At 45.2% G+C, this 26,923-nt stretch overlaps 1 protein-coding gene across 6 annotated transcripts; it reads right to left on the bottom strand.

Annotated features, from left to right (window-relative positions):
* Window positions 1-5,868: 5,868 nt before the first annotated feature.
* On the bottom strand, window positions 5,869-25,159 carry zbtb7a (zinc finger and BTB domain containing 7a). Of its 6 annotated transcripts, none has more exons than XM_037249160.1 (5): window positions 24,957-25,159; window positions 23,125-23,329; window positions 15,002-15,556; window positions 13,256-14,127; window positions 5,869-11,907 (listed from the first exon to the last, which is right to left on the bottom strand). In XM_037249160.1, the coding sequence occupies exons 3-5, from the start codon at window positions 15,476-15,478 to the stop codon at window positions 11,493-11,495; spliced, it is 1,764 nt and encodes a 587-aa protein (XP_037105055.1). In that variant the 5' UTR covers window positions 15,479-15,556; window positions 23,125-23,329; window positions 24,957-25,159; the 3' UTR covers window positions 5,869-11,492. The 6 variants fall into 6 exon arrangements, with proteins under 6 accessions (XP_037105055.1, XP_037105059.1, XP_037105058.1 ...); XM_037249164.1 differs by having other exon boundaries at window positions 23,246-23,329; XM_037249163.1 differs by having other exon boundaries at window positions 23,250-23,329.
* Window positions 25,160-26,923: the final 1,764 nt, after the last annotated feature.

Here is a 26,923-nt window from a genome sequence, read left to right as displayed (position 1 = left end):
CCCCCCCCCTTCATGGCAACAAAACAGCCCAACTCAGGGTGTGTTTCCACAACAACAGATGAGTAATAACTGTGATGTTTTTCCTTTTGTGTTTTTGGTTAAAGTGATGTCAAAGTGATACCAGGCCACTGTGACTTACTAAATCGATTGGAGATGGTGTAATGCGCATGCCAGGCCAGTAGGTGGCGATACCAATGCACATGTACACTGAATTATTAATCATGTATAGTCTCTCTCTATAGTTCAGTTCAGTATGATTCAGATTGTTTCAGTTTGATCAAGCTGCCCCGCACGAAATCCTACGATATAAATAAAAAAAAATCGACTCATTAAATAAAAACCACATTAAAACAATGTAATTGTAATTATTCTTTTTTCAAGTAATCCCTTCAAATGAGTCAGTGTTCCACAAAGTATGATATATTTGTTCATTCACCCTCCTTTCTATTTTTTCATCATTTATTTTCATATATATATGGCCTAGAACTTCTTCAGTGATAAATATTTTCAACACGTGAATCAAGGTACGGGGCGGTCCTATTGACTCTCCCACAGAGTTCCGTTATCCCCTGGAAGCAAAACAACCCTGCTTGTTTGTGGAAAAAGCGAGGACGCCGTATCTCGTCCCATTCAAGTATTCAAAACAAAGTCAGGCCGCCATGGCAAACGGGGCGGGGGGAAATGCACGGTTCTCTCCCCGCCTTATCCACGCTGCAATTCCCACTGAGCCGCACAGTGAGAAAGAAAATGAGTTTGAGAGATTGTCCCTGACATTAATCCGCCGCAAACGCTGCACTTCCACACAGGACGCGGCGCACACTGGCAAAGACAAAGCAAATCAACAATCTATTTAGCTAGGGAAAAAGTGCATCAACAATCTCTGTGGCTTCTGTCTGCTCTCATCTGACAATTGCTTTCGCATGGCTCCCTTTTTCCTCTGAGCTCATTTGAAGAGATACCCGCAACCGTCTTGACTTTTACCACTGCCATCTTTGATTGTCATTAAAATTCAATCTTCATTAATAATGATAAAAAAAAACGCCCACAATAGGTGAAATCTAAAAGTAATTTCATTTTTTGTAGAAAAATTTGTAGAGAACTCTTTGTTCTCAAATATTTTACTGGGGACATTATATTATGCCAGTATTGACTTATAGAAACCAGTCAAGGGGCCTCAGAGTCCATTGTTCTTCACACTATTAACATAATCAATAAAAGGTTGCAATTGGTTGAGACTTGGGGGATTATTCAACGCATTTTCAAAATGCTTAAAACCCTTGAACGATTCTATGATGGGTATTATGAAAACCTTAGAAATAAAATGTTGATTTATTTAGCTAGTTAGTTGTGTAGCTAATTTACAAAGGGAACAATCATACTTAACGGAATACAGATGACACACTACAGCCCTAAAAGTCTTTTTTTTTTTTAAATAATGATATACTTTTTTTAATCCATTTCAGTATTTTATAAAAAAGTCAATTGATCCAAAAGAAGTCCTCCCACAAAATTAATACAATAATCAATACAAGGTTGCTTCCGAGGTAGTACGGAGCAAACTGCAAGCGTCTGAAAATAGTGCTGTGCTCTCGTGTGCACGATAACAATCAGATCAGAAGCACAATTGACTCTTAATCAATTGAAGTGGGCATGTCATGTCAGGGCTGCCTGGGAGCAGAGGGCGCTTGGGTGGTGTGTGTGTGCGTGTGTGTGTGTGTGTGTGTGTCGGATAGATGGATAGATGCGAGGCCTAGTGGGGGAGGGCGAGCAAGCAGAGATTGTTGGTGTCGTGGGAGCAGCGCAACAACAACAGTAACAGCAGTGTTGTGCGTGCGTGTGTGTGTGTGTATGAATGACACAGGCAGTGTGTTGGAGTGGAAGTGGGTCGCGTTATTACGACTCCCACTGTAGTGGTGGAAAGACTTTGCCTTTACTTACACGATGAAGTTTTTTTTAGGTCAGTTTAATTTTTGGGGCCTTTTTATTCAAGAATGTTATCGGTATTGAACAGCTTATATTGAAGTGAAACGCAATTCAGTTGTATTTAACTTGGATAGATTTAGAAGTTTAATTTAGCTATATTTAATCACATTGAGCATAATTCCACAATGGATTATATTAATAATAAAACCCAAGTTTGTTTTTTGATGGCTACTTTGGCCAACTACAGTAATCTATTTGAATATGTTGAATAGATGCTGCTGTTTTGGTTAGCAAGAGTTCAAAAGCGCTCAATTTACGTTTTGAATGTCCCCAGTGTTAACATTTGTGTCTACAAAGTCAGATAAATATACGGACGAGTATTTGTGAGGCATCAGTGTGCGGGACGAGTCTGTGTGAGTGTCATTATCCACATGCCAAACTGATTAATGACATTGCATTCATTAGCCATGACTCAAGAGCAGTCAGTAGTTCTCTATTTTTTTGCTCAGATCATTGATCAAACATTAGATTTTTTAAACTCGCTGATTGGTGATCAGCTCCAAAATTCTTAGTTTAGAAGGACTTATGGAAGAGCTACAAGATCGATTATCTTTGTCTTGGAATTTTGAACACCTCTTGTATCTAATTTTGTGACCCCTCCTGTATTCGTATCTAATCAAAAATAGTTTCGGACAAAAATCTTCCCTTTTCTGTCGTTATTGTTGTTTTCCCCATTTTGTCTTCTTCTGGTGATTTTCCTCCTTTTTCCCCTCCCCCCTTCCTTGCAGATTAGAATTCATTAGCAATCAAAGAGCCTCCAGAGAGCGCCGGCTCTTAATTACCTTCTCATTTGCATTTTTGCATATTAATGACTGCAGGCTTCTCCCCCCCCCCCCCCCTTTTTTTGCCGCAGTGGTTTAAAGGCACCTCAGTGCTCTTGTTCTCTGGGGATGAAGAGGAGGAGGAAGAGGAGGAAGAGATTGGCCGGAGGCTAGGCTGCAAGCCTGGACTCGGCCCACCAACAACTCCCCCCCTCCTCCCTCCACACACACACACACACACACACACACACACATGGAGGGAGCTGGACCAGTCGAGGATAGGGTTGGCTTGAGGCGTACGGAGTAGGTGGTGTAATGAAGGGGGAGATTTTTTTTTTAGGGGTTAAAGTTCAATGTCCCTTATCAACATAAGAAAGAACACATGTCTTGCTCACTGCCTAATTATTGTCATATTGAGCCATTTAAGCACCTGATGTGAACAAAACAGAGCCCGAGAGAAAGTGCTAGTTTGGAGGGGGAACGCAAAAGCAGAGGGGATTCTTTATATCCCCCCGGGAAAGGTGTACGCTGCTGAAAATGAGGCTACTGTGTGTGCATATGTGTGTGTTTCTACATTATTGCCTCCGAGTGTTCACTGTGGGGGCAGTGAGAGGCTCATTTGGCTTAATGATGCCGCTCTGCCTGCATAGCAAGTGACGTGACGCACTTGAATGTAGGAACACTCAAAAAGAAGCCCCCTTCATGCCGCTTTAGTATGTTTGGAGTGAGCGTTGGACACGTGTTTTAAAAGGTAGATCACAAACATATAATAATTAATGAGCTGGAGCCGACCACACATCTGGGCAACAGGTTCAAACGCCAGCCAATAAACTAGCTATTCTGGATGTGTGTGAGTGCGTGTGTGTCTGTCTAGAGTCGTCACTTCCTGCCTCGCAAGGATTGTCAGATGGCTGAAAAATCTTTTTTTAAAAACAAGTCATTACAATTTCAGTCTTTACCTTACCTAAAAAAGCCCCAAATTTTGAGAATAGTCATAATTAAAAAAAAGAAAAAAAGTCAATACTTTGAGAAAAGTGGTGATGTGACGAGAACAAATGTTAATTCCAAAAAAGGTAATAAATGGATTGACGAGTTTAAAAAAAAAATACAAGAAATATACAACAAGCAAGAACTATGACGCAAAAATAAAAAAATAAATAAAATCACACAGTACAATAAAACTGAAATATTACACAAAAGTGCTACAATACCACCAAAGCAAACTGGTAATGTCATGATAAAATGTCATAAGAATTGTTTTTTTTAGAGGGGTGGATAATAGTGTGTGATTTCAACGTAATCCTGCAAACAAAACAAACAGCTGTCAAAACAAAACCTCCTGCCGTTTTTGTGCTTGGCGAACGTAAAACAAAACAAAACAGCCAAACAAGTACTTTATTGTACCTTTCAGGGTGTGATTGGTTGCCACCAAAGGTGCCGTTTTTTGACCCGAGCTTTGAGTACACTAATGTGGTGTCATTAATGTCGCGGGAAGTGGTGCCTTGACTGACCATGTAAATTTGTATTTAGGTAACTTTTAGTATTATATAGACTGAGGTGTTTAATTTTCTTTTGGGGACTATTACAATATATTAAGAGTACTTTGGTAACTATGCAGAAGAAAATGGATGATGAATTATTTGAGTATTTTTACTAAGTGTAGTTAGATAATTTTTACTGAGTTTTTCAATAGATTTAACAATATTTAGGTCAGCTTTACAAAGTGTGTTTAGGTCATATCATAAATGAACACTTGGGCCTACTAAGCAACTGTATTTTAATGTTGGCCATTATAGTAGGTTTGCTACCACATCTACCGACCGAGACAATAAAAAAATTGAGCAAACGACAGCTCGTATCATAAAAAGTCTTAGTCCAGTCACAACTATATATGTTACAAAAATGACAACATGACATAAAACAGTTCAGTGTTGGTCTTAAGTTCTCTTTACTGCTATTAGTGCAGCATTCTAAAGTGTGTGTGTGTTTGTAAAACGTATGAGCTGTGAGGGTGGGGGTTAATGAGCTGCTCCGTGACCTCTGTCACCTGTCAGGATGGCCTGAGGGAGATGGCGCGAGACAAACAGGAAGTCGGGGTGACAACAAGGCCAGCCCGCTTTACAGCTTCTCTCCTGCAGGGTGGCCCAAAACATACAAATGGACCTCCAAATAACAACATAATATGCAACTTAATGGATTCATTCATTTTCTATGGCATAAAAAGAGGCAAACTCCAGAAAGGAGTCTCCAGCCAAACTCCGAAACCAGAATCTCAAAACTATGAGGCTGAGATGTTAACTAGTTCCACCGCGCTGCTAACATGTGCTTAAGAATATGAAGCCTTGCCGTGATGGTACAAATGTTAGTTCAAGGCACAGGAGGCGGTGAAGAGCATGCAGCGTCTTAACATTCTGATGTTGCTCCTCCCACTAAGTATCTAAACAGAAACAACACTGCCACCTGCCGGTCAGACTACACAGACACTGCCAGGCTCCCATTACTGGTGGAATAATTTTGGAGGAACTTCAAATCAATGTAGGACGACTAAGCATGCAGCGTCATAACTTTCTGATTGCTCCTCCCTCTAAGTAATTAAACGGAAACAACACTGCCACCTGCCGGTCAGACTGCTTCAATTAGTGGTGGAATAAATTTGGAGGAACTTCAACTCAATGTAGGACAACTATACTTCGTTATGGAAAAAATAAAATAAAATTATAATGTCAGAATATATGTAGATATTTTGCATTAAATGATACAATAAAGACAAGCAACTTAATAAAATTGCCTTTGCAAGGAAATCGATCAATTTTGGTTGACACAACTGAAGGGGTAAAGATTTAAAATCGTGAGTTACCCGTTTTTGGTCATTCTGTCAATTCCAGACATTGATTAATTTAACCAATAGTTGAATTAAGTTGCACTGGGTAAACTTACCTTAGGATTAATCCGAGGTAGGTGTGTGCTGACAACCATTTAATAAATTGGAATAGGGGAACATCATTCACTGTATGTAAATTTTCGTTGATATGCTGTGAGATGTAAACTGCGAGCTCTGGCTGGAAAAAAAACAAAACAAGATTAATTGTGTCAAATCAATCAAACAAAACATCCATAATCAACCTTTGCAACCATTGTTTTTCTTTTTAATAGAAAGATTTGTATATTCTTTAAACCAGACAACCAGATGCCAGACATTTTAGGATATATTAAAAAACAAAAAAAAGAACATGGAATTACATGATTTTTGATGGTGTGGATGTAGTGGTCTCATATACATTTTTTTTTCTCATAATCAGAAAGTGCAAATTCTCCCCAAAACAATTCACCTGCTTGAAGCTTCATAAACAAGTGGAGCGAACTAAAGAAACAAGAGTCACACTTAGCAAACAAAATACACGTGAAATCAATTGAAATATTCCCCCCCAAATTTTTCTATCCCCTTTATCATACAATTTTGATTCCGATATTGCATGGCCATATATTTTGTTGCCTGATGTGACTCTTGCGTTTACAATTTCAAATCTCCATGTTAAGAAATGTGACAGCTAATAGGCCACTTCAGAAACCTCACGAACAATGCTCAAAATAAATAGCCTATTATCTCTATTAATCTCCCAGGTTATGTTCTGATCAATACCTTTCTTCCCACGGGACTGCAATTACATTGCGCTGATTTGCAAAAATAAAAAATAAGTGCTCAAGATGGATACCTGATCCAGCCTTGTACTGTACATTGGGGGTGGCGAACCTTTTCCTAAAGACTGAGGTTGCGTTTGTTTTTAGGATTGCATCAAATGCTCTGGCCCACTCCCGTATTACACATGACATTAAACACAGCTTTCAAAAGAGTCTCCCGAAATGAGAACCAATCATGTTTCTCCTTAAAAAACAAAAAAGCAAGCAAGCAAAGGGCATCCAATATGGCGTCCATCTTCCACCGAACAATTCAAGTGTAATTCTCACAACAGGAAGTGAAACAGCATCATCGAAGCCACAAAAAAAAAAAGGACATCATCGAAACACACAATGGCCTTTTATCGCAAAGTGCTAATGTTTACAATCGCAAAAGCTTGAGGAAGTGGAAAAAAAAAAAAGCTAAGTCGTCACGTGTGCGGAATATGAAAGAGGGGGAATCACAGTATGAAGTTATGGAATGTTTGCTGCATGACGCAGGGCTCCACTACCTGGTGCTACTCTTCAAAACTGAAACTCATGAGATGTCTCCCTCCAAACAAGTTATGAAATCAACATCAGACTTTCGCAATGAGCCCAGCCTTGTATTTTTGTCGGCTAATTAGCGAGGCGACATGACGAGCATGGTATGAGACACGAACATAGACAGCCAATGCATAGCAGTGTTTTGTTTCCACCTGAGAAGTACTTGCAAAAAAGAGGCAAAAAGGAGACCCGCAACATTCCGCATCTTCTGGACGTTTTTTTTTTTTTTTTTTTTTGGCCACACCTTCTTAAAAGTTTACGTGCTACCCTGACCCTGAAAACATTACGACTTAACCCCCAACCCACCCCCCACCCGTAATGGCTCTGCCTCCAACATGTACATGCCGAGAACCAGGAGGTACAAATGGTCCACGTTTAGGCTCATCTTTCGTTAAGACTGGTGTTTAGCCCTCTTTTGCTTTTTTTTTATTTCGGAGCTTAGGTAAGTGCCACACTTGCATTCCAAGCTAGACGAGAAAAACTCAAATACCAATCATCTACGAAAGCACAATGACAAAGCAAAAGAGTCGCCGCCCCTGAGCCGGTCCCTCCTGGTGTCTGCCACCACAAAGCTCCATAACAGTCACCCCATCTCGCTTTCAAAATAAAATAAAACAATCTTTATTGTGGTTGTTGGTCTTGTTTTATGGCTTAATCAGATATATTCAGCAAAAAGTCTTTGATAAAGAGAAAACGACAAAAACAGACGTCAAGGTCCATTTGGAAAAAAACACTCGAGAATCAGAGAGGTTAGGATGGATACATTGGCTGCAGAACTCTTCAGTTTTGAACAAGGTAAGAATAAAAACAATAAATTAATTCAAGTAAAGCTTAAATAGCCGCACAATTAGCGTCAGCTCGTAGCGTTTGGTCTGAAAGCACGGGGCGGAGAAAAACAAAACTAAAACGAGACGCGAGTTTGGTCAAACAGGGCCCACCCACGTAAGGCTCACCTGGTGGGAGCGAGCCGGAGCTCCACATTGCAAAATCGCACAGTCAGCACAATCACAGAGCGATGGAACAAATAAAGTCTTATCATTGAATAAAAAGTCAAATTGATTCATCAGTTGGACTGAAAATCCATAACTCTCATCTGTGTGTCCCATATCTTTGCACACCGTAAAAACCGGCCCAAATATTTCTAATGAGGCCAAAATGTGGAACCTTTCACAAAGGGAACCGTGCAAGTTGGATTCACCGAGGTTTCAAACCCAACAATTTAATTGGTACATCTTAAAATATCTTGACTCTCCTTTGGTATTAGTCAACGTATATTACATATAGACTATACAAGATCACTTCTATGGGGCAGGACCGACCCAGGTCCACCCATGTGGCCTTTCTGAAGCCGTCTCTCACCAGCAGGACAAGAACATTGACAATTAGTGCAAACGTTTGCGCTACGCTCAGCTGAAGCACCAACCTTTGGTGCTATCAGGTTTGAAATCCCAAACAAGACACTGGTTTACTGCCACCTTTCTGGCACTGAAGGCCTAATAGACTCTGCCCACATCCAACATTAACGCACTCAGGACCTGATTCATTGATTTGACGGTTTCAATTCGGATTAAAATTGACTTAGGAACGTAAGCAGGTGTGAAAGCACCCCAAGACGAGAAGAAATATAAAGGTCCAAAGTTACACAGGTTTAGATGGCTCAAAGGTTAAGGAACAAAACTGGTTTAGGGTCCCTATTCAAGACAGTATACAGACATCAGGTTGCTTTTTGTTTGTTTGTTGTTTTACGAGATTGGGGACTAACTCAAAAGTACACTCCCAAGACCCGGACAGCCGCCGACAATGACCAGCGAGGGTAAACCGAGATTTATGCAAATGTGCGCCAAGAGAGCTGTGAAGTAAACAAGCGACTGTCCGATGAGGTGTTTTACAACATTGGGGCCCGTTATGGTCGCACGCTTCGGAGGGAAGCTGGGGAACAGATGGGGCAACGTTTGTTTACACAAGCTTGTCCCCAGACCCTCCAGTCCACCAGAAGGCAATGCATACTCACACAAACACACACCGCTCTCCGTCTACTAAAGAGATTTCGACAGCTCGCTAACAGCTAACTTCAAGTGCAATCAGTTACATTTTCATACATCTTTTTATTGAGTTTTTTTTCTGGAGCGCAACTTTTTTTTGTTTGGCAGCTTGTTGTTAAATCTGAAAACAAAACAAAGAAAAAAGAAGGGCTTTTATTTTCCACCGCCGTGAGACGAAAGGGGCCAATCTCGTTTGCAACTTACTTTTTTTTTTTTCTCTCTCTCTCTTGAAGTACCCGTTTTGTTAACAAAAGTGCCCTTGTGTTGTAACAAAGTGCTTTTGGATCCTGCCTCGTTCTGATTAAGGTGCAATTAAAGACAGGGAGAGGTGTTACAGCAGAGATGACCTTGTATCGGGCCGGGGATGGGCAGAAAAATGGATCGGCGTGAACAAATCTGCCAAAATGGAGTGTACTGTTGAATCAGGCTCAACTAGTTTGTGGTTGAAAGATGTAAAAACATGACGTCAGCTACAGGAAACAAAGCATTCAGAAGATTCCGATTCCCCCATCCAATTAAAAAACTTTTTTAACAAAATAATTGATTGCTCCCATTGTCAAATTTAAAAAAAATAAAATCGATTTGTCTTTGGCTTGTTTCCACCCAGCAGTACAATTTTCCAACACCCTTGTGCAAGCAAAGAAAGTTTGCTTTGTAGAGTGGAACTCAAGTCACTGCTCAGACAATTGTTGGCGTTCACCTGCGTTACCTCACGAGCGATCGAAACCGTACCACGGTGCAGTGAGGCGGACTGCTCGGTGGAAACGTGACTTTTAGCAGAGCCGGCTGGGGAAGTGTGCTGAGGCTGACAGCTCAAGGTGCATGTTTGAACAGGCTGGGGCTGACTCACACACTGGTGATGTGGCCAGAGGGACCCTTGCTGCCACGCACACACCGACACATGCATGCACCCACGGTAACACCAGGCTCGATTATAATAATCGTGTCCCTTAAGGGCATTAGAGGTCCACAGAGGGGAGGGGAAAGAGAGGGGGGGGGAGAGGCGTGATCCGATCCCCCACCCTCCGCCTGCATGGAAACGTGGCTGAGCTGGGGGAGATTATTTTTTTGGAATGCATCAGACACGGCGAGATCCGCCTCCCTTCCCCTTTCCTCCTGTGAAGCAGCTGCATTTCTGTTTGGCCTTCCTAACACGGGGCAGGTATTTATACCGCTCTCTAAATGGTCCAGGTTGTGAAAAGAAAAATATTTCCAACAGAAAATAAAAAAAAAAAATCTTTCAATATCCCTCGACCTTTCTATTGGATGTCTTTAGTTCAATTATACAAAGAGAGAAAGGAAGAAAAAAAAAGGTGCTCATCTTTTCTCTTCATCAGTCTCATTTGGTCTCCCTGTTTGTTCCTTAAACCTGCACCTTGTCACACAAGGACATGCTGCACAAAGCAAAGCACAAGCAATCATTTCAATCATTTTCAGACAGGATCTATCAAGTGTTTTTTTTCCCCTCCCCTCACTCTGGTGACGCTATGCTCAACAAACATTCATACGGTTTGTTTGCCGACGCTGTGAGAAACACGACGTCCAGCCCCCCCCCCCCGTCAGAAAAAGCCAGTTAACAGGGGATGTCATCATCGGCCCATGCTGTATATACACATGTATACATTATTATAAAGTGTCAAGTACCCAGTCAACTAATAAAAATCAAATTAAGACAGGAAAACTTAAATTACAGAGGTCGGAGGGCAGTGGTAGCGTTTTAAAAACAGCCAGCCTCGTACTCCCTCGTCCTGCAACCTGGAGCCTCCACCCATGTGGATTTGACTCGTTCTAAGACAAAACGCATTTTTCTTATCGAGTAAGTAACACTTCAATCAAACCCTTGTCTAGGACTCTTTCTGGAGCATTTGGAGAGCGAGAGAGTGAGAGAGCAAGCGAGTGAGCATGTTGCATCACAAGTGTGGTGAGTTTTCCTTGCATATGCCATATTATGGCAACGTTGTTTCTATGGTAACTGTACATCTCTAAACCTGCAAAAGAATAAAAAAAAAAAAAAAAAGAAAAGCTGTTTTCTCTGGGAAAGATTTGTCCTCGCTTCACCCGTACGGCTGTCGGAAGGAGCTCAGACACCTTTGCTCAGAGCTCACCCGATAATAAAAACCTAAAATCAACTGCATAGTTTCTTAGTGTCCTTTATACATGACGCCAATGTATAAAACCCCCGATTATTATTGATAAGAAAAAAATGGCCCAGAAAGTGGACACGTCGCGGGTGTGTGATTTGAAGCGTTGGTTGCTCTTTAAACCGACTCAAGTGCTTTCAAGTCTACTTTGTTTTTCCCAAAGTAAAAGGAGAAAGAAATGTTAAGATTCAAACTTTTGTGACACCCTGATTTGGTTGTATAGAGCCATAGTTAGCTTTTATATATCTATATATCCTTTTGAAGTCTGTATTTTTCCTCCTGTGCGGAGCAGAGTGACGTTGTGATGGTGACCGTCCGTCCGTCTATTTCTTAAGGGTTTTGTCTCAGGGTGTGCCCCCCCCTGCGAGCTGTGGGCTGTGTGCGCGGGCCCCCTCCACCTCAGACTTGAGAGCTTCCGAGAGCTGCTGTTCCTTGATGATGTGAGGCTCCAGGCTAGTGTCTGAGCCGGGGCTCAGCAGACCCATGGGGGCATCCAGGAGCCCGGGTTCTCGCATCCGAGGCTTTCGGCCCCGGCGGGACGGGATGCCGTTGCAGCCGTCCTTCTTGAGGTGGCGGTGCAGGTGGTCTGAGCGTACAAAAGTCTTGAAGCAGCTGGAGCACTGGTAGGGGCGCAGGCCGGTGTGAACGCGCATATGGTTCTTCAGGTCGTAGTTGTGAGCAAAGGCGGCCCCGCATTGCGTACAGAGGTAAGGCTTCTCTCCCGTATGCTTCCGCATGTGAACCTTGAGCTTGTCTTGCCTGGAGGGAGGGAGGGAGGGAGGGAGCACAAAAGGGCATCAGAATAAACACTAATGAAGAAGCATCAAAACATCGATTCCTACAAGGTCAGCGAAATACACCGCAAATGCTTTTATTTTCTGTTTCATGGCCAAACATTTGGCTCACCACCAGTTCCAGTGAGGTCAACCAGGTCGCCTGAGGCGAAACCATAAAGTGTACATCTTTATCTGCATGACTGTATCCTGACAATAAAGCTCAACGTTCACCGTGGCATGTTTTTATGGTTCCAACTTTTCTGGGAGCAAAGCAACAGTCAATTGACTGGGCACAACTAAATCCCCACATTCTTAAATTTAGCTTCTAAACATCACATGATTTCGTTGTGAATTGTAGTAAATGATACAATCGAGCTCCCAGGAGGTCACATGCCAGTTTGGACTGAACTTTATCAGGACACCTTCAACTGGCTCTTGCCCTTCCCTCCCCCTATTTGACAACATAAGCAATTTAAATGGATTAGCTCTCACACTAAACAAGGAGCCAATCATTTGCGCCAACCGTACCCTAAACGAACAAGCGTTAACACCGCCACTGACAGGGCTGAATTATCTTAAGGACAGCAGTGATTTATTACCTAGTGTGCGGCACTCCTAACCCCGATCAAACAGGATTACGATTACAAATAGCCCACTTCCCACTGCCGGTCGAATTTAACCAGGAGGGCAATTCGGTTCACACCGGTCTCCGCCGCGTCCCAAAAGTTGTTAGGTACTTGAAGCCCGCTGCATCTATTCCAAGCACGAGTGCTCTGATTAATTACAGAAGGGATTTCAAGGAAAAGACGGGCTTCCTCGATACAGGGAAATCAGTCAAAGTGTCACGCTAAACTCTGCTCGCATTTATCCGAGCGGCGCAAGTCAGATTTCATTATGGAGGTAAAGTAGCGACAAAGCGAGTGTGGAGTGGGGGGGGGTGGAATAACTACTCTGCTGTGGGCAATTCAGGCAGAGATCAAAAGTTCAAATGGCTGCACTGAAGCACACAATCCAGGCCTTGCAACCCCCCTTCTGTATCAGAACTTTATAGCAGGCCTCCACCTAGATAACGTCGGGCAGTCACAGCCTTCTTTTATAGGACCCCTGCGCTACGAGTCGAGGACTTTGCTTTGCAGAGCATCTCAATAAAAGCCACTTTTATCACCATGTTGGAGCTGATGCTAAGCGATGCAAAAATAAACACTGCGTTAGCCCCTTAATGCAAAGCCCAAGCCTCCGACTCTGCAGATGCATACCACTCACCGCGTCGTTGTGCCAAGGCCAAAAGTGTCGGTGCCACGTGATACGGTGGCTTCATTAATTGGGCTTACCTGGTAAAGCGCACTTTGCAGATGGTGCACTCATAGGGTTTCTCCCCCGTGTGTGTTCGGATGTGGCGGGGCAGCTTGCCGGCTCCTTGGATGACCTTGGAGCATATGGGACACTTCTGAAAGGCCTTGGAGCGCATCTTCCTCTCGCCGCCGCCGCCCCTCTCGCCGACCCCTCTTTCCCCTCCGCCCACTCTGTCGTGACCGGAGTTGCTTCTTGACAACCAGAGCGGCGTACCGCTCGACGTCACGCCGGTGGAAGGCGTGTCCTCAAGCTGAGTGCTGTTAAAGTAATTGTAGTAAAATTCCATATCGGGGTCGTCCCCGTCGCCCGGATCTTCCCCGGCCGCCCCGCGCTGCTTCTGCCTCTCGATGGAGTCCATCATCTGCTGCAAGAGGGCGCTGGCCGAGCCCCTCTCCCTAGCTATCAGCTGTAGGGCGCTATCTTCCGTCTCGGGGGCCTCGAGCCCCGGCCGCGCCTCGGGGGGGAGGTAGAAGTGCCCGTTCTGGGAGGGAGGGCAGTAAAATGACCCGAGGTTTATTCCGTTGCCCTGCACCGTTTCTCCGTCCTCGTCGTCCTCTTCCTCGTCCTCTTCCTCTTCTGGCTCGTGGATGGGGGCCTGAGCCAAAGCCAGGGCCAGGGGGGAGTAGTACTCACCGGGGCCACCGGGCGCTCCGTTGCTGGGGGTCCCGCCGTTGCCGTGGTTAAAGTGCAGGTGCGTGGGCAGGTCCCTGAGCTCTGGCGTGCTGCAGCTGCTGCCCCAGTGCGCCCCTCTCTGGAAGTACTCCAGGAACTCCCGGGCCAGCACCTGGTTTCCCTGCTCGCCTCCTCCTCTGCCCCTCTCCTCATCCTCATTTCTTTGCTCACTACCCGCCTGGAGAAGGAAGGAGACAGATTTAAGGTACACTAGATGCACGGTTGACAATTAGGTTACGAGAGGAAAAAAGGAGAATGAGAAAAAAATTCGCTCCCCCCCCCCCAAAAAAAACATAATTGGTTGTATTAATAGCTTAAACCAGTCTGTACTGTTCCACACACGTGCAAATTGGTCTGACACTCAATAGTTGACTGTCTCGTTATCTGGAAGCATCTTACAAAATGGTGGATGGTTACTACAAAGGTGTTCATACTGCGGGTTTTTAATAGACTGCGACGAGTCGTAAACTGAACTGACCTCAGTTAATTTGACTCTTGGCCTACATGATTGCAAGTGAAGCGCTGCCGTGATCATTCAGTGATAACATTGAGACAGGAGCCAATCGCTACTCTTGATTATGTGGACGTGTAGCTGTAATATTATGCTTGAAAACACACACACGCACAGCGTGCTGTTCCTCCGCACAAGCAATTGGCTGAGCGTGAGTAAGCGTTGAACTAACCCCAAGGCCGTGGGTGTGCGTTTGGCATGGTGAGAGCCACTGATAATGTTGAGATTATTATTACTCGTCTTTGAAATTGATTACTGATTTTAATTTGACCCCTGCCAAGGCAAATGGAGGATGTTTCTTACCAATGCAACTCAAACATTTCATATGTGGTGTTTCATCAGTTCAAGGCATATCAAAGGCAATTCTTTAAGACTATTTAATTCCACTGGAAATTTCATTACCCGACCCCTGAGCAACTGTGATGTCAAATAAACTCTCCTATCAAGTGGTGGAATAGTGTTTTAAAATCTCCCGGACATAAGTACGAATAAAAACATTTAATCTTAAAATGCAATGTGCAGTGGCAGAATGGTGTCATACCGGCGGGGAGAGCACTTTGGTGTCCAGCAGGTGTGTGCAGACATCCTGAACGGGCGGGATCTCCAGGAGGCGTGCGGCGGCGAGGATGTCGGCCACGCTGCTGTGGCTGACGGTCAGCGTGGCCGTGTAGGCAAAGTCCAGCAGCGCTCCGAGCGCCTCCGCCGCCACAAAGTCGATGTTGTAGACGTTGCGTTGGTCGGCGGCCGCTCCCGACGTGAACAACTTGTGGAAGTAGGAGCTGCAGGACGCCAGGACGGAGCGGTGCGCTGGGAACTCCCGCTCCTGCGTGATCAGCAGAACGTCGCAGAGCAACCCGCTCAGCCGCTGCTTGTTGAGGCTGCCCAGGATGTCGGCGCTGTGCTCGGGGAAGGGGATCCCCACGGGGCCCTCTTCGGCCTCCCCGGCGACTCCTCGGCCTCCGCCGCCCGACGTTCCCCTGAGCCGCCTTCCTCCCCTCCCGCCGGCTCCGGACGACATCTTCCACCAGCCTGCCGCCGAGCCGCCTAGCACAGGCCCCACCCGTGTATCCGTCCTGCCGTCCGTCTCTCTGCCTGTCTGAGGAAGGGGAACGACAGAAAACAGACACATTAATACAGGAAGCTTCAAAACAAACATGTTGATAATATTCTCGGCATCAAGGAACCAAAAGAAAAATTAAATACATTCATGACATTCATGAAAGCTGTCTTTATAGAACGGCCAAGCAAAGTCAACTATGCCAAATCTTCACTGCACTTAAATCAGAATATAAAGACAATTGTAAAATTCCATACCAGAAAGCTATGGCATCAGCCAGAATCAAAGCCAACTCTCAGTCAGAACTGTCAAGAGAAACATATCTTCATGTGTATTTCTGCTTGAACTAATGGAGGATTATCAAAGTGTGTATAAATCTTTACTCCACCCCCAAAAAAAAAAAATGATCAAAGACTCATTGCATCATAAACATGTCATACAGCACAAAAGGGCCCCTCCCTCAATAAGTTGAGTATTTTTCCGGTAATGTATTCATCTGCACGTTTACTTCAAAGCAAACCGCAAAAAAGGTATGCATGTGAAAGTGCAACTAAAACACAAGACATTCTGTATATATATTGTCATGTTCTTAGTTGAAAATACTGATGATCGATCCCCAAGTCAAAATGCACTAAAGTTGCTTTCAACCAAAAATGTTAGCTTCAAAGTTCAAACAAAATGCAGGCGCTCAAACCACAATCATGCTCGATAATGTGAACTTTTACAACCCAAAATGTTGTTCGTGCTCGGTCAATTTGTACATTTGATCACATTCAGTGAAGTATTTGGCCTCATTGGATTCAAACTTGTGCTACAGACTGTACTTCCTGTTATGCGTGCAGGTGGCGGTCTCAGTGTCTCCTTGTAAACACCTACGCACACATTTGGCTGGGGGGGGGTGTGCGCGCGCACTAGAGCAAGAGGTCGTGAAGGACAGATAGGGAGAGGGCAGAGGGGATCAAAATGCATGCTGGGAGCCGGGCTGTCGGCCGGGAGCTGGCGAAAAGAGCGAGGGAGGCGGAAGAAGGAAATAAATAAAGAAGGGGCCCTCCCCTAAAAAAAAAAAAGATAGCGGGACAAAGTGAGACGGGGTTGCCACAGCAGACCCTGCATGTGGAAAAACTCCACGAGGAAGAGGACACGCAACAAGCTGCAAGGGAACAGTATTAAAAGGGAGGTTGTCAATCCGGTCTGAGCTGGTTACCCCACCCAGCTCTGTGTGCCAAGTTTCAGGAATGGCTGTCCCCTTGCTCACGTGCGGGGGGGAGATTAAAATGATCGACTGAAGCCCGCGCAGTGGGAGGAGGGGTGGGGGGGTGGGGGGGGCTTTCGTTGGGGCACAACGAGCCATCCTCGATTCCTGTATCAACACACTCGCAAGCACGCACGCAAAACGTGGTGCCATCAATAATGCACACGCGCAAACACGTATCGTACATCCACCGCCGCCCACCCTCCCCTCTCCATCTGCCAGGGAGAGGCAGCAGGGGGTGAGACGGGGGCCGGTTCGACTCTATATACGACTGTGCGGCAGATTCGCTTGGATGAAACGCTGGCTCGCTGCAGGAACAACCCGCCAAACCTGGCCGCCTCTCCTCCCTCACACCTGTTCACCTGCATTCACGTTCTCCTCCTGCCATTGTTCGACCAACTACGCCCATCCTTCAAAGTCGGGGGGTAGGCAAGGAGCACAGAGCATGTCCTCATACTTAAAACAGTGGTGTGCTCATTACAGAAGCAGGGTCATAGGGTGAAATGACTGGACGAGAGTCTCAAAATGAAACTGCAGCAGAAGATCAAATACGGAACAATGATCAAGCAGTTTGGAAATATTTTCCCCCTATGAAGAAATAGAAGACTAATAATTAGAGTGGAATTATCACCGCTCACAACCTGCAATGTGATTTGAATTATTTTTTGAACATTCTTAAGTGAGTGAAATGAACTGCCACACCAAAGCACACCAGGGTTTGTTCTTTCATGTCCTCATTCCAGGTAAGCTGGAAGCTATCCTAGCTGACTTTGAGCAAGCGGTGAGCTACACTGAACTTGGTTGCCAGGCTGTCTGAGAGGACACGAGCAAATTGTATTAGAGGAGGCCTCATCTGAATATGCAGAGGACGACAGGGGGGAGGACAAAGACGAAAAAGAGACGACGGCTCAGGATGCGAGGGTGAACGAGAGAGCGAGACCACATGGCCTCCGGTCACGTCCTCTGGCGCTGGAAGGTGATCTCCGTGAGGCCCGTCCAGACCTGACTTGAAGCACCTGCACTAGACCGAGCTTTGGCTGCGAGCTTGTGTACACGTTATCCTCGGCGCATACAGGAGCTGACCCCGGGTCGCGGCTTTGCGGGGCTAAAGACGCTGAGCTGAGATAAAACACACACATGCACGCGCGCACGCGCACACACACACACACACACACACACACACACACACACGGGGCACTAGAAGTGAGAGCCAAAGAAGCACAGAGGGATTCCTCTGCATGCCGGAGCCACCTGTCCCCAGATGACTGTATGTGGACTAAGAACTCCACCACAACCAACCTGATCCTGTCACCTCTTTGTGGCTTGAACATTCCCTATGACTTATTCATGCTTTCGGGCCAAGCAGCCCAAAGCCAGGTAACAAAGTGGGTGTGTTGTCTACAGCTCTGCTTCCAGGGAAGGGCTCATTCTTTAGTCCAATTTAAGAAACCGCCGCTAGAACTCCTCGGCTTCACCCTTGCAATAACGCGACAGTTACTTGTGTGTTTTGCTTATTTGTCACATGGCCATTTTTTTTTTCTTCGTATTCGATCTGCTGTGAAACATAGATGAAAGATATTCACCGCTGTGAAGTCAATAGTCTGTCTTTGGTTAACAAATAGCATTCATTTCTACAAACGAGACAAAATGTTAAGCTAGAGAGCAGCTGACGTCTTTGAGATAGACAGCCAGCGCTTTTACGGAAATGATTCCAAGATTTTAGCAAACTTGAGGCACTGTATCATTCGAAACAAGTTGTAACTAGCTTCTTAAGTGTGCTTTTGTAATGTTTCTAAGAATTACTGTTTAATGACTGCATTTGTTTCACATAGCTTTTGGGATGTGTGGTCGCCTGTTTCATGCTGTGTTTACTTTGTGTAAAGTGGCCTTTGATTTCAAGAAAGGCGCTAGTGATTATTATCATGATATTTTTTTATCAACTGAACAGCCAGGCCAAAATGGATTTTTTAAAGGGTGATGCCAATCTTTAGCAGAATTTTTTTTTTTTTTACTGATTACAGATTAATCACCCGATGGATTGAAAAAGGTATAACGCAAAAAATAGCTCCCAAAATTGTGACTTTACATTAACTTGCAATGGTCATCTAAAGATTGCTTGGAAAAAAAAACAAGTTTTACTTTGTTTTGAATGTGTCCATAGAATGTCCCTATCTACAATTTTCATTAGATATATTCAAGGATACAAGGTATGGATTTAGTACGTGTAATAATAAGAGCTGTTTTACTGCCGTAAATTATTCGAGGACATAACGGCAAGACTAATCAGCAAACATCAGTCATTTGGACGATTATTTTGCCGATTGTTTGCAGTGTCATAATCAGTTGATTAATCATTCTGTCGGGCCTTAATCAAAATGCTGGTATTGTGACAACACGAGTGTAAACAGTGTGAAGTTCAACAACTGACACTCCATTCTCCCGCGGTGATGTCATCACATTACCTGATTGTACGATGCCCTATCGGTGTGGAAAAGCACACGGTTGCTATTTGGCACAGCAATTTATCGGGATCTCTGTAAAAAGACGCCGTTTTCTACTTTTATTACACCAGATCCTGGTGCTGATCAAGCGTATAAGCAGATTGGTTCCATGTAAAAGGCACGAGCTGATAAAATGCCACACGGCTCTGAAATTTGGAGGACACAATGGCTTATGAATGCGAGCTTTGGCAAGGAAATTACTCACAAAAGATCCATTTTTGTCAGGCAAGGTCTTAAGTTGTCACTAGAGAACAGACATCAAGTCAAACTTCTTATCTCTGTTCAGTTGAACTGATAAAACATTCTAAGGAAACAGGGAGTCACCTGCTTCAACTCAACAAGGGGATAGTACAAGATACTCGGAATGGGGAGGGGGCGAGAGAGCAGTTTCTAGGAAAAGCACATTTTGAAAAAGCACCACAGCAGCGAAGTGACTCGCGGTTGCCAGGAGACTCGTGGAAGGAAACGTGATGGGTCTTATTGGAAGATGAGCAGGAAGAGGGCGGCCGGCTGATAAAAAAAAAAAAAAAACCCACGTTGCGAAAGTCGCGCCGAGGCTCGGGGCGTTCGTTCGTAAGGAAGTGCTAGTGAACACACAAAGTGAGTGAAGAGGCGGTGGGCGAGGCCGGTTTATTAAACTCACAAACGCTCATAACTGCAAAGAGTCTTGGAATCCGGCTCAGATGTCAATGATAAACTCGCATCTCGTTGGTTTAGCTGGTAAAACCGGCTTGGATGAGAGGAAAGCTCAACGCCCACAGGTGGGGCAAAGATTCATTTGAGTAAGCAGGTTGGGGGGTTATTAAGTTATTTTGCCCTTATGCAAACCCAGGTGCAGTCTAACACTCCCTAGGAGTTCAGACAACAATATGCAGCAAAAATGAGTTCAAGGTGATGTAATGACTCATTTGAAACATCCCAACAAGATCCAGATGAAATCAGTCGCTGATTGGAGTGTAACCTCCATGGTCGAAAGCCACCAGCGTTCTAATTTTAACAAGAAAGTTCCGGTAAAACACGCCTCGAAAGTGAAACCCAACTTGGACTTCAAACTGTCACTATACGTTATGTTACGCAAGACTTGAGGATATCTCACGATGAGCATGTAAACGATCGACTTTGTCTTTTTGTGATGCCACCGCAACTACAAAAACCAGAAATGGAACAAAATATGAAATGATTTGACTGTTTGGTATCACTATTGATTAATTCCAGCAGTATCTACAAATCTTCATTAGGTGCCAGCATTTTTCTGCAAACCATCTTCTTTTGCTTCTCTGTTATGTGGCCGTCAGTCAGTCAGTTTGACATTACGTCATTCATTTCTTTCTATACTAGTCTGACAAGATTGTATTTAAAAAATAAATCAGTAACAATGTGGGGTGTATCTGTGATGTGAAGATAAGACTTGTGCAACTTAGTGCCTTAGTGGAGTTTAAATTGATTTGATGACATTTCAGATGTTACATAAATCATATCACTTTTTCACATCTTATCTAAGGTAAGAGCTTGACTCTGAGCGGATTCAATTCATTCATCCCAATTACTCTGGGAAAATTTTGTCATCCTCTCTGACCGCCAGAGGCACTGCTTTAGGCACCGGATGATCCTCACTCTTCATTTTGAAACGACAACTTGTAAGTCAAGCAACATCAATGAACGGATTGTGTTCAAGGGTTCCACGATGCCGCTGCATTAACGCGCATCAAAACCACAAATTGGTCACACAACTTCGTCGAACGCTCTTTTATTTTTGCGTGGCTGACTATTAAAAGTCGAAGTCTCCAAATGTGACGCCTACGTGCTTACAAACCGAGAAGGGTGACCAAAACTTAACACATGGCTTCAGACGGGACGGGAGAATGGGCCAGCGAGGCCGCACGCAGACCAAACGGAAAGGACTTGTTCCTGCGGGCCTCTAACAGACATGTAACAGAAGCCGCTGTGTAATCAGATGACCGGTCTCGGCTTGCTCAACTCCTGTGTCCCCGCTTTGTGAGCCTCCCTCTTCGGCCGTTATGTTTGCTCCATCTCAGCAGCAAGGGCATCACCTCACTTCCCCCCCCCTCTCTCTCTCTGTCTTTCTCCTCCTGGACTTCCGCTGAGGGCGCCCCGCCCGTCCTCTTGTGACGTGCCAACCTCCAACGCAACCCAGCCATCTCCTCTCCTAAATCAACATCAACAGTGTCACATTGGTCACATGCCGCCGTCCTGACCACTCTGCTCTGTTTAATTAAAAGGCGGCTGTGGTCGCTGCGCTAGTTATTTTAGCAATATCCAAATAGGCAGTGGGCGTGTGACGAGAGCCTTTAATGAATGCATGTTTTTTTCGTCATGCCATGAGCATTAAAAAAAAAAAAAAAAAAAAAGTCTTCAACCCCCAGCCTGGAAAACATCCCGAGCGTCTCTCGCTCGCCCTAATTTGATCAGGTTGCATTGCCCTCTCCATAATAAATGTCCCAGAAGAGAACAGAAGAAGCCCCTTGACTGCCCCTAGAACGCGAGGACAACAACAGGGAAACAACAGAGAGGGGTCTGTGCGGTTACGAGCCGAGCAGCTGACCAGGGGAACCAAACACAAGGGTGGAAGTGAGACTGCAGTGAGGGGAAAGGGGCTGCTGAAGCCATTCGATTATGACTTAGCATGAATTTACACGCAGCAGGAAAGAAATGACTCAGCTTGGTATGAAGCTTAGAAAAAAACAAAAGGAGGACTCCGCCATGTATCGTGCATTTGCAGGGTTGCCTCGAAATGACAACATTTGGTTGCATCGTTCGGAATTCAAACAAAACTTTTAGAGTTAAATTAATATGCAATGCTAGCTGCCAATCTAGTAATCAAATATTATTGATTTGACGTTTCACAGTGATTATTTTCTAGCGCTTGTGAGTTAAGGGCAAAATGGAAAAAAAAATGGATCCGCATCAAGTTAACAAGCTTGATTGGCGATGGCCCTTTTCACACTACCTAAGCTCCTGCCTTCTGTCGAAAATGCAGAGAACGGGGGAGACCAAGTCCAACTAGTAATTTCATGCCTTTTAAAATTGCATATTGTAACTATAACAGTGGGTCCTTGGTTTGAGCGTCCCAACATACAATTTTTTGAGGTTACGAACAGTCCGTGGCGGCGTAAAAATCCGCGGTTCTGAAACACGAGACGGCACGCCATAAGGACTGTTTTTCATTTGAATGTTTTACAGTTCAGTTCAAATATTTACTGTAATTATGACAGCACTTAGTTGTGTTTGCCCGTTAGTGTTGGTCACTACGGCCCATTCCGACTTTGGTCGAAATTTGGGTAATGTTGCCGCCTTAGGAACGTTTGGTGTTCTCCTGCCTCGTTATGTTGAAAGAAATCGTCACATCAGTTGCTAACGCCGTCATGCATCTAATTATACAATTACGGGTTGCCTTCCGTAGTTGCGGAAATATCCCGCCTACGTTGGGTTGCGCATGATCGGCGAAGGCAGCTATATCTTTCACTACGGCTTGACGCGTCAGCTTTGCGGGATCTCGTTTGAATCCAACTTTTGCGGCTGTCGTGTGACTTTAAACATTGCCTGTCTTGCATATAAAGATTTGAAGATGGCCACCATGGATTATTCTGCAATGCACTGTGCTCAATGCTGTACACTGTCATTCATTCACAAGATTGAAATTTACAATAAAATAATAATAAAAAGGGTTAGATAGTGTACTGTATATTACAGTTAAAAAAAAAAAAGTCAAGGTTTCAAAGTGCCACGGCGACATGAGGAAAACCTGTCTTCTCAGTCAGCCGGAAGCTGCTCGTTTCTGGCTATAGCGGTAGAGGCACAAACATACAGGAATATCAAACTGTATTCAGCCTCACCGCCAAATTGATGGGTGGTGTCTTGGACCAGCCCACAGCCACTGAAGTCCCCTGCAATTCCCTTGGAATCTATTGTTGGTAACACAGACGCACACACATGCGTGCGTGTGTGCACACTTACGTACTCAACACATATGGCGTCCTAGTTTAACCTCTTGGTGGGATTTGCTTGAGCCAACTATGCCCGTGTGGTCCAAAGCGGCACCTTGAGAAGCAGCATAAAAGAACAGAATCAGTACAATCATAATGGCGCTATCTGTGGTACGCCCTGACATTGAGACCTGGCTGATTTAATAAAAAAATGTTTTAAAAAAAGTCCTTGCCGCTTCCTTCTAAGAAGCATACCACATTGCTTCCAAGCAACAAGTACCCTCTCGGTGTCCACAAACAAAAATACAACAACGGAACGGGTCCAACGAGTACGTCCAGCCTTGCTCCCACGTGAGGCACGAACCACAAGTGAGGCAGGTGAGCTTGGAGCAAGATGCCAAAAATGATCTACATTTCGAACAATCATCCAGCTTTGTTTAGGTGGTTCGGAGAGTCCCAAACAATTCCAGTCCCTGACTGCAAATTTGCAACTTCCTTCAATGTTCCACACTTATAATATCAGAGAGAGAACACCGTAAGAAGGTCTCTTCAAAGCAATAAAAGCTGCATGAGAACAGAAGCAGCGGAGCACACTGACCCATTTGCCTTTTCCTACTTCGTGTGCAAGTGGGTCAAGAACTCTGAACTCCTTCACTGGCAACATGATGTGAGTTCCATCCCTCCTGCCTGACTCACTTCTCAAGACAATGTGTGTGTGAATGTGTGTGTTTTCGGTGTGCTTACCAAATAGGAGGTAAGTGTCCCCCCCGCTCTGCCTCCCCTGCCTGCCTGTGGGCCAGCTCTGCTGCCTGCGTCTCTGGGCAGGGCTCGAGCTTTACCAGACAGGAAACTTGCGAGTGGCCCTTGTCATATAGGCAAGCCCTTGCCTGATCTCACAAACAGACCCCCCCCCCTCCTCCTCCTCCCTTTCCCCTCCAGCAACCATCATTACCCCACCCCCCTCTATTTTCAGCCCACAACTGGGATATCTGCATGGGCTTCCCTTATTGGGCCGAGAGCCGCTCACACGCCGCACCTCCTCGCCGGGATAGGCTGGCGGCTGCTCTTTTTCCTGGATTGCCACGGGCAAGGCACTCTGGGAAACGGAGTTCTGGCGGCCCGCTTGATCTGTTTTGGAGCTCTGGCACGGGACTACGAGCCCCAGCTCCCTCGGCCCTCGCCCGCCCCCCCCTCTCTCCCAGCCTGTTTTAACGCAAGCACTCCGGGGGCTGAATTATACACTGGAGTGTGTTGCTAGCGGGCTGCCAGGTATTCAAGTAGAGGCATCAAAAAAATAATACACACAATAAAATGAAATTGAGCATCAGTCTCTGCCATGCGCTTATGGCGGCATGACATTTGTCACACACCTCAAACTCCTGACCTAAATAACAACAAGGGGAGCATGCTGTGCATGGCGCTGTCACAAAAAGTTGCTTTTGACTTGATTATTAATTCATAACAGTTCCCGCTCGCTCGCCGCCCCCCTCCCGTAAGTGCCTTCCACCTGCCTGAAAAGTCGCAACAGTAAACTTTTAAGATCCTCCAGCAGTACGAGGGAAGTGCAGCAGTGTCAAAAAGAGGAACCTTGACAGGCGACCCACCTCTCAGGGCACCCCCCACCTCCCCTCCACGACCTCCTCCCTCATTCCTCCCACTCTCCTCCGCTGGCCCTGCTCCCCCCTCTGCTTGACAGGCCCAGGGCAGCCAGCGAGGGGATGGCAGGCTGTCTTTTAGCTCACCTGCGATGGCCGTGGTGCTGCTTGTTGTAGGATTAGCGCAGCCCTCCGCTCTCCTCCACTCCGGAGCGCTCTCTCTCTCTCTCTCTGTGGCTCTCTCTCCCTTCTCCCAGCCTCTGTCACTGTTGTGCAGGCTTAAAGCCCCCGTATGCGCTAACCAAGCAGCAGCAGATCAACTCAATTCCCTTCCTGGTTTCTGGAGGGCAAAGAGGTCCCTCCCTTTCTCTCTCTCCTCCTCACTCGACCTCGCTCTTAAAGAAACAGCCTCCATCTCCTCAGCACCCCCCCCCCTTCCCCCCCGCCCGCCGTCAAGTGGAAATTTCTCCCTGCGTGTCTGAAGTGGACACTTGTCGTCATAAAGTCGATGAGACAAATGATTAACCCGTGCCTCCCCACGTCGTGCTTTCACATCAGCCTATGGAGCTGTGGGTTGAGATCATGTGTGGTTTAAGGTTAAATAAGGCTGTCCTCCCTTTCTTAACCGCTACTCCTCTCCTTCTCTATTGCAAGTTGCACCCACTCATCCCACTGCCTGAGGTCATGGCGTCCCACCCCAAAAGCAAGCCTTGGCAGATTCCAGTACATAATAGGGTGGTGGTGGTGGTGGTGGTGGTGGTGGAGGGGGGGGGGGGGTGCCACCGAGCCCCTTCACATTCCCTGACTTGGCAACTGGTTGAAGTTCATAATACCTGCCAAGCTCCAACAGGTGAGCTGTCAGGGAAGACATTAGTGTGTAGGAGTATGTTCCCCGTGTCCAAATGCGCAAAGCATGTGATGTTGCGCCACTTTCCTGCCGCCCACCTACACTCGCACACCACCCCAACTGAGGGCAAGCCAGCCATTGTGCGGCAAAAAAGGGAGTATTGTGACACACTTGCTTGAATGCCCATTTAAGCAAACACATAGGACACATACTTAACACCACGTGTCCCAGGGTCCACCATGCATGAGAAGGCAATGGCACAACGTATATCTAGAGGGCGCCGTTCTTCAGCAGAAACAAAAACAAAAGTTGGAAGAAACTTGTTTGCTCTTCAGTACTCATAAGTGACGTCGTAAGTATTTTCTGACATTGTTTCCCAACATTTATTGAGCTGACGCCCATACAGTGACACAGTCACTTTACACGTGAACTTAAATTTGACTGTCTACACTTTTAATGGGCATGTTTAACTGTTCTGTGTTTAAATACTTTGTAGGAATGGCAACAGGTTATTAGTTTCATCTGTCATGTCAACAGAAGATTTACCATCAGTATATGTCCCTAGCATTCACAAACAAACAAAGATGTATTATTTGTACTAATTGATTATTTTTGGGGAGTAGTTAAGTATACATAATAACATCAACTGGTCATTATGCAGCCCTTCTAATGGACTTCATGGAGGTGTAGCTAATATTGTGGCTAGCAAGCATACACTAGAAACAGAGTTTGCATGACGATTCTTACCTTGGTTTGGTCTCACATTATGACAATTTTAAGAATCTCCGGAGGAATACTGCAACAAGGAGCAAACATACAGTAGTTACCCTCCTGTGTTATGGAATAATTAATATATAGCTGTAAAGAATTTAAATTATCGCAGGAATTTAATGTAGCTATTGAGAACCGAAGTTAGCATCATGACTCCCGTGTGCTAGCTACCTGTAGCTAAATAAGCTAGCAACTCCCGAGTACTAACTATAGTGGATTTAATTATTATTATTATTATTATAGTGGATTTGCTCGCCTTTTTACGTGTTACTTCATTACTCACATGAGCCTTTTACATCCTGATACTGTTGGCTCGTGGGTTCAAAAGAACGAATCCTTTCAGTGAACGAGAGTGAACGAATCACTTCCTAAAGTGACTTTAGGAACTCTCATTCACTGAAAAGATTCGTTCGTTTGAACCCATCGTTCACTCACGAGCCAACACCAGTGTAGGTTTTGTATTATAGAAAGAAATGTGTGAATAACCAAGCCACTT

This window comes from Syngnathus acus, chromosome 4 (genome assembly GCF_901709675.1).
Source record: "Syngnathus acus chromosome 4, fSynAcu1.2, whole genome shotgun sequence".
Lineage (NCBI taxonomy): Eukaryota > Metazoa > Chordata > Actinopteri > Syngnathiformes > Syngnathidae > Syngnathus > Syngnathus acus.
This window is presented reverse-complemented; position numbering and strand designations above follow the sequence as displayed.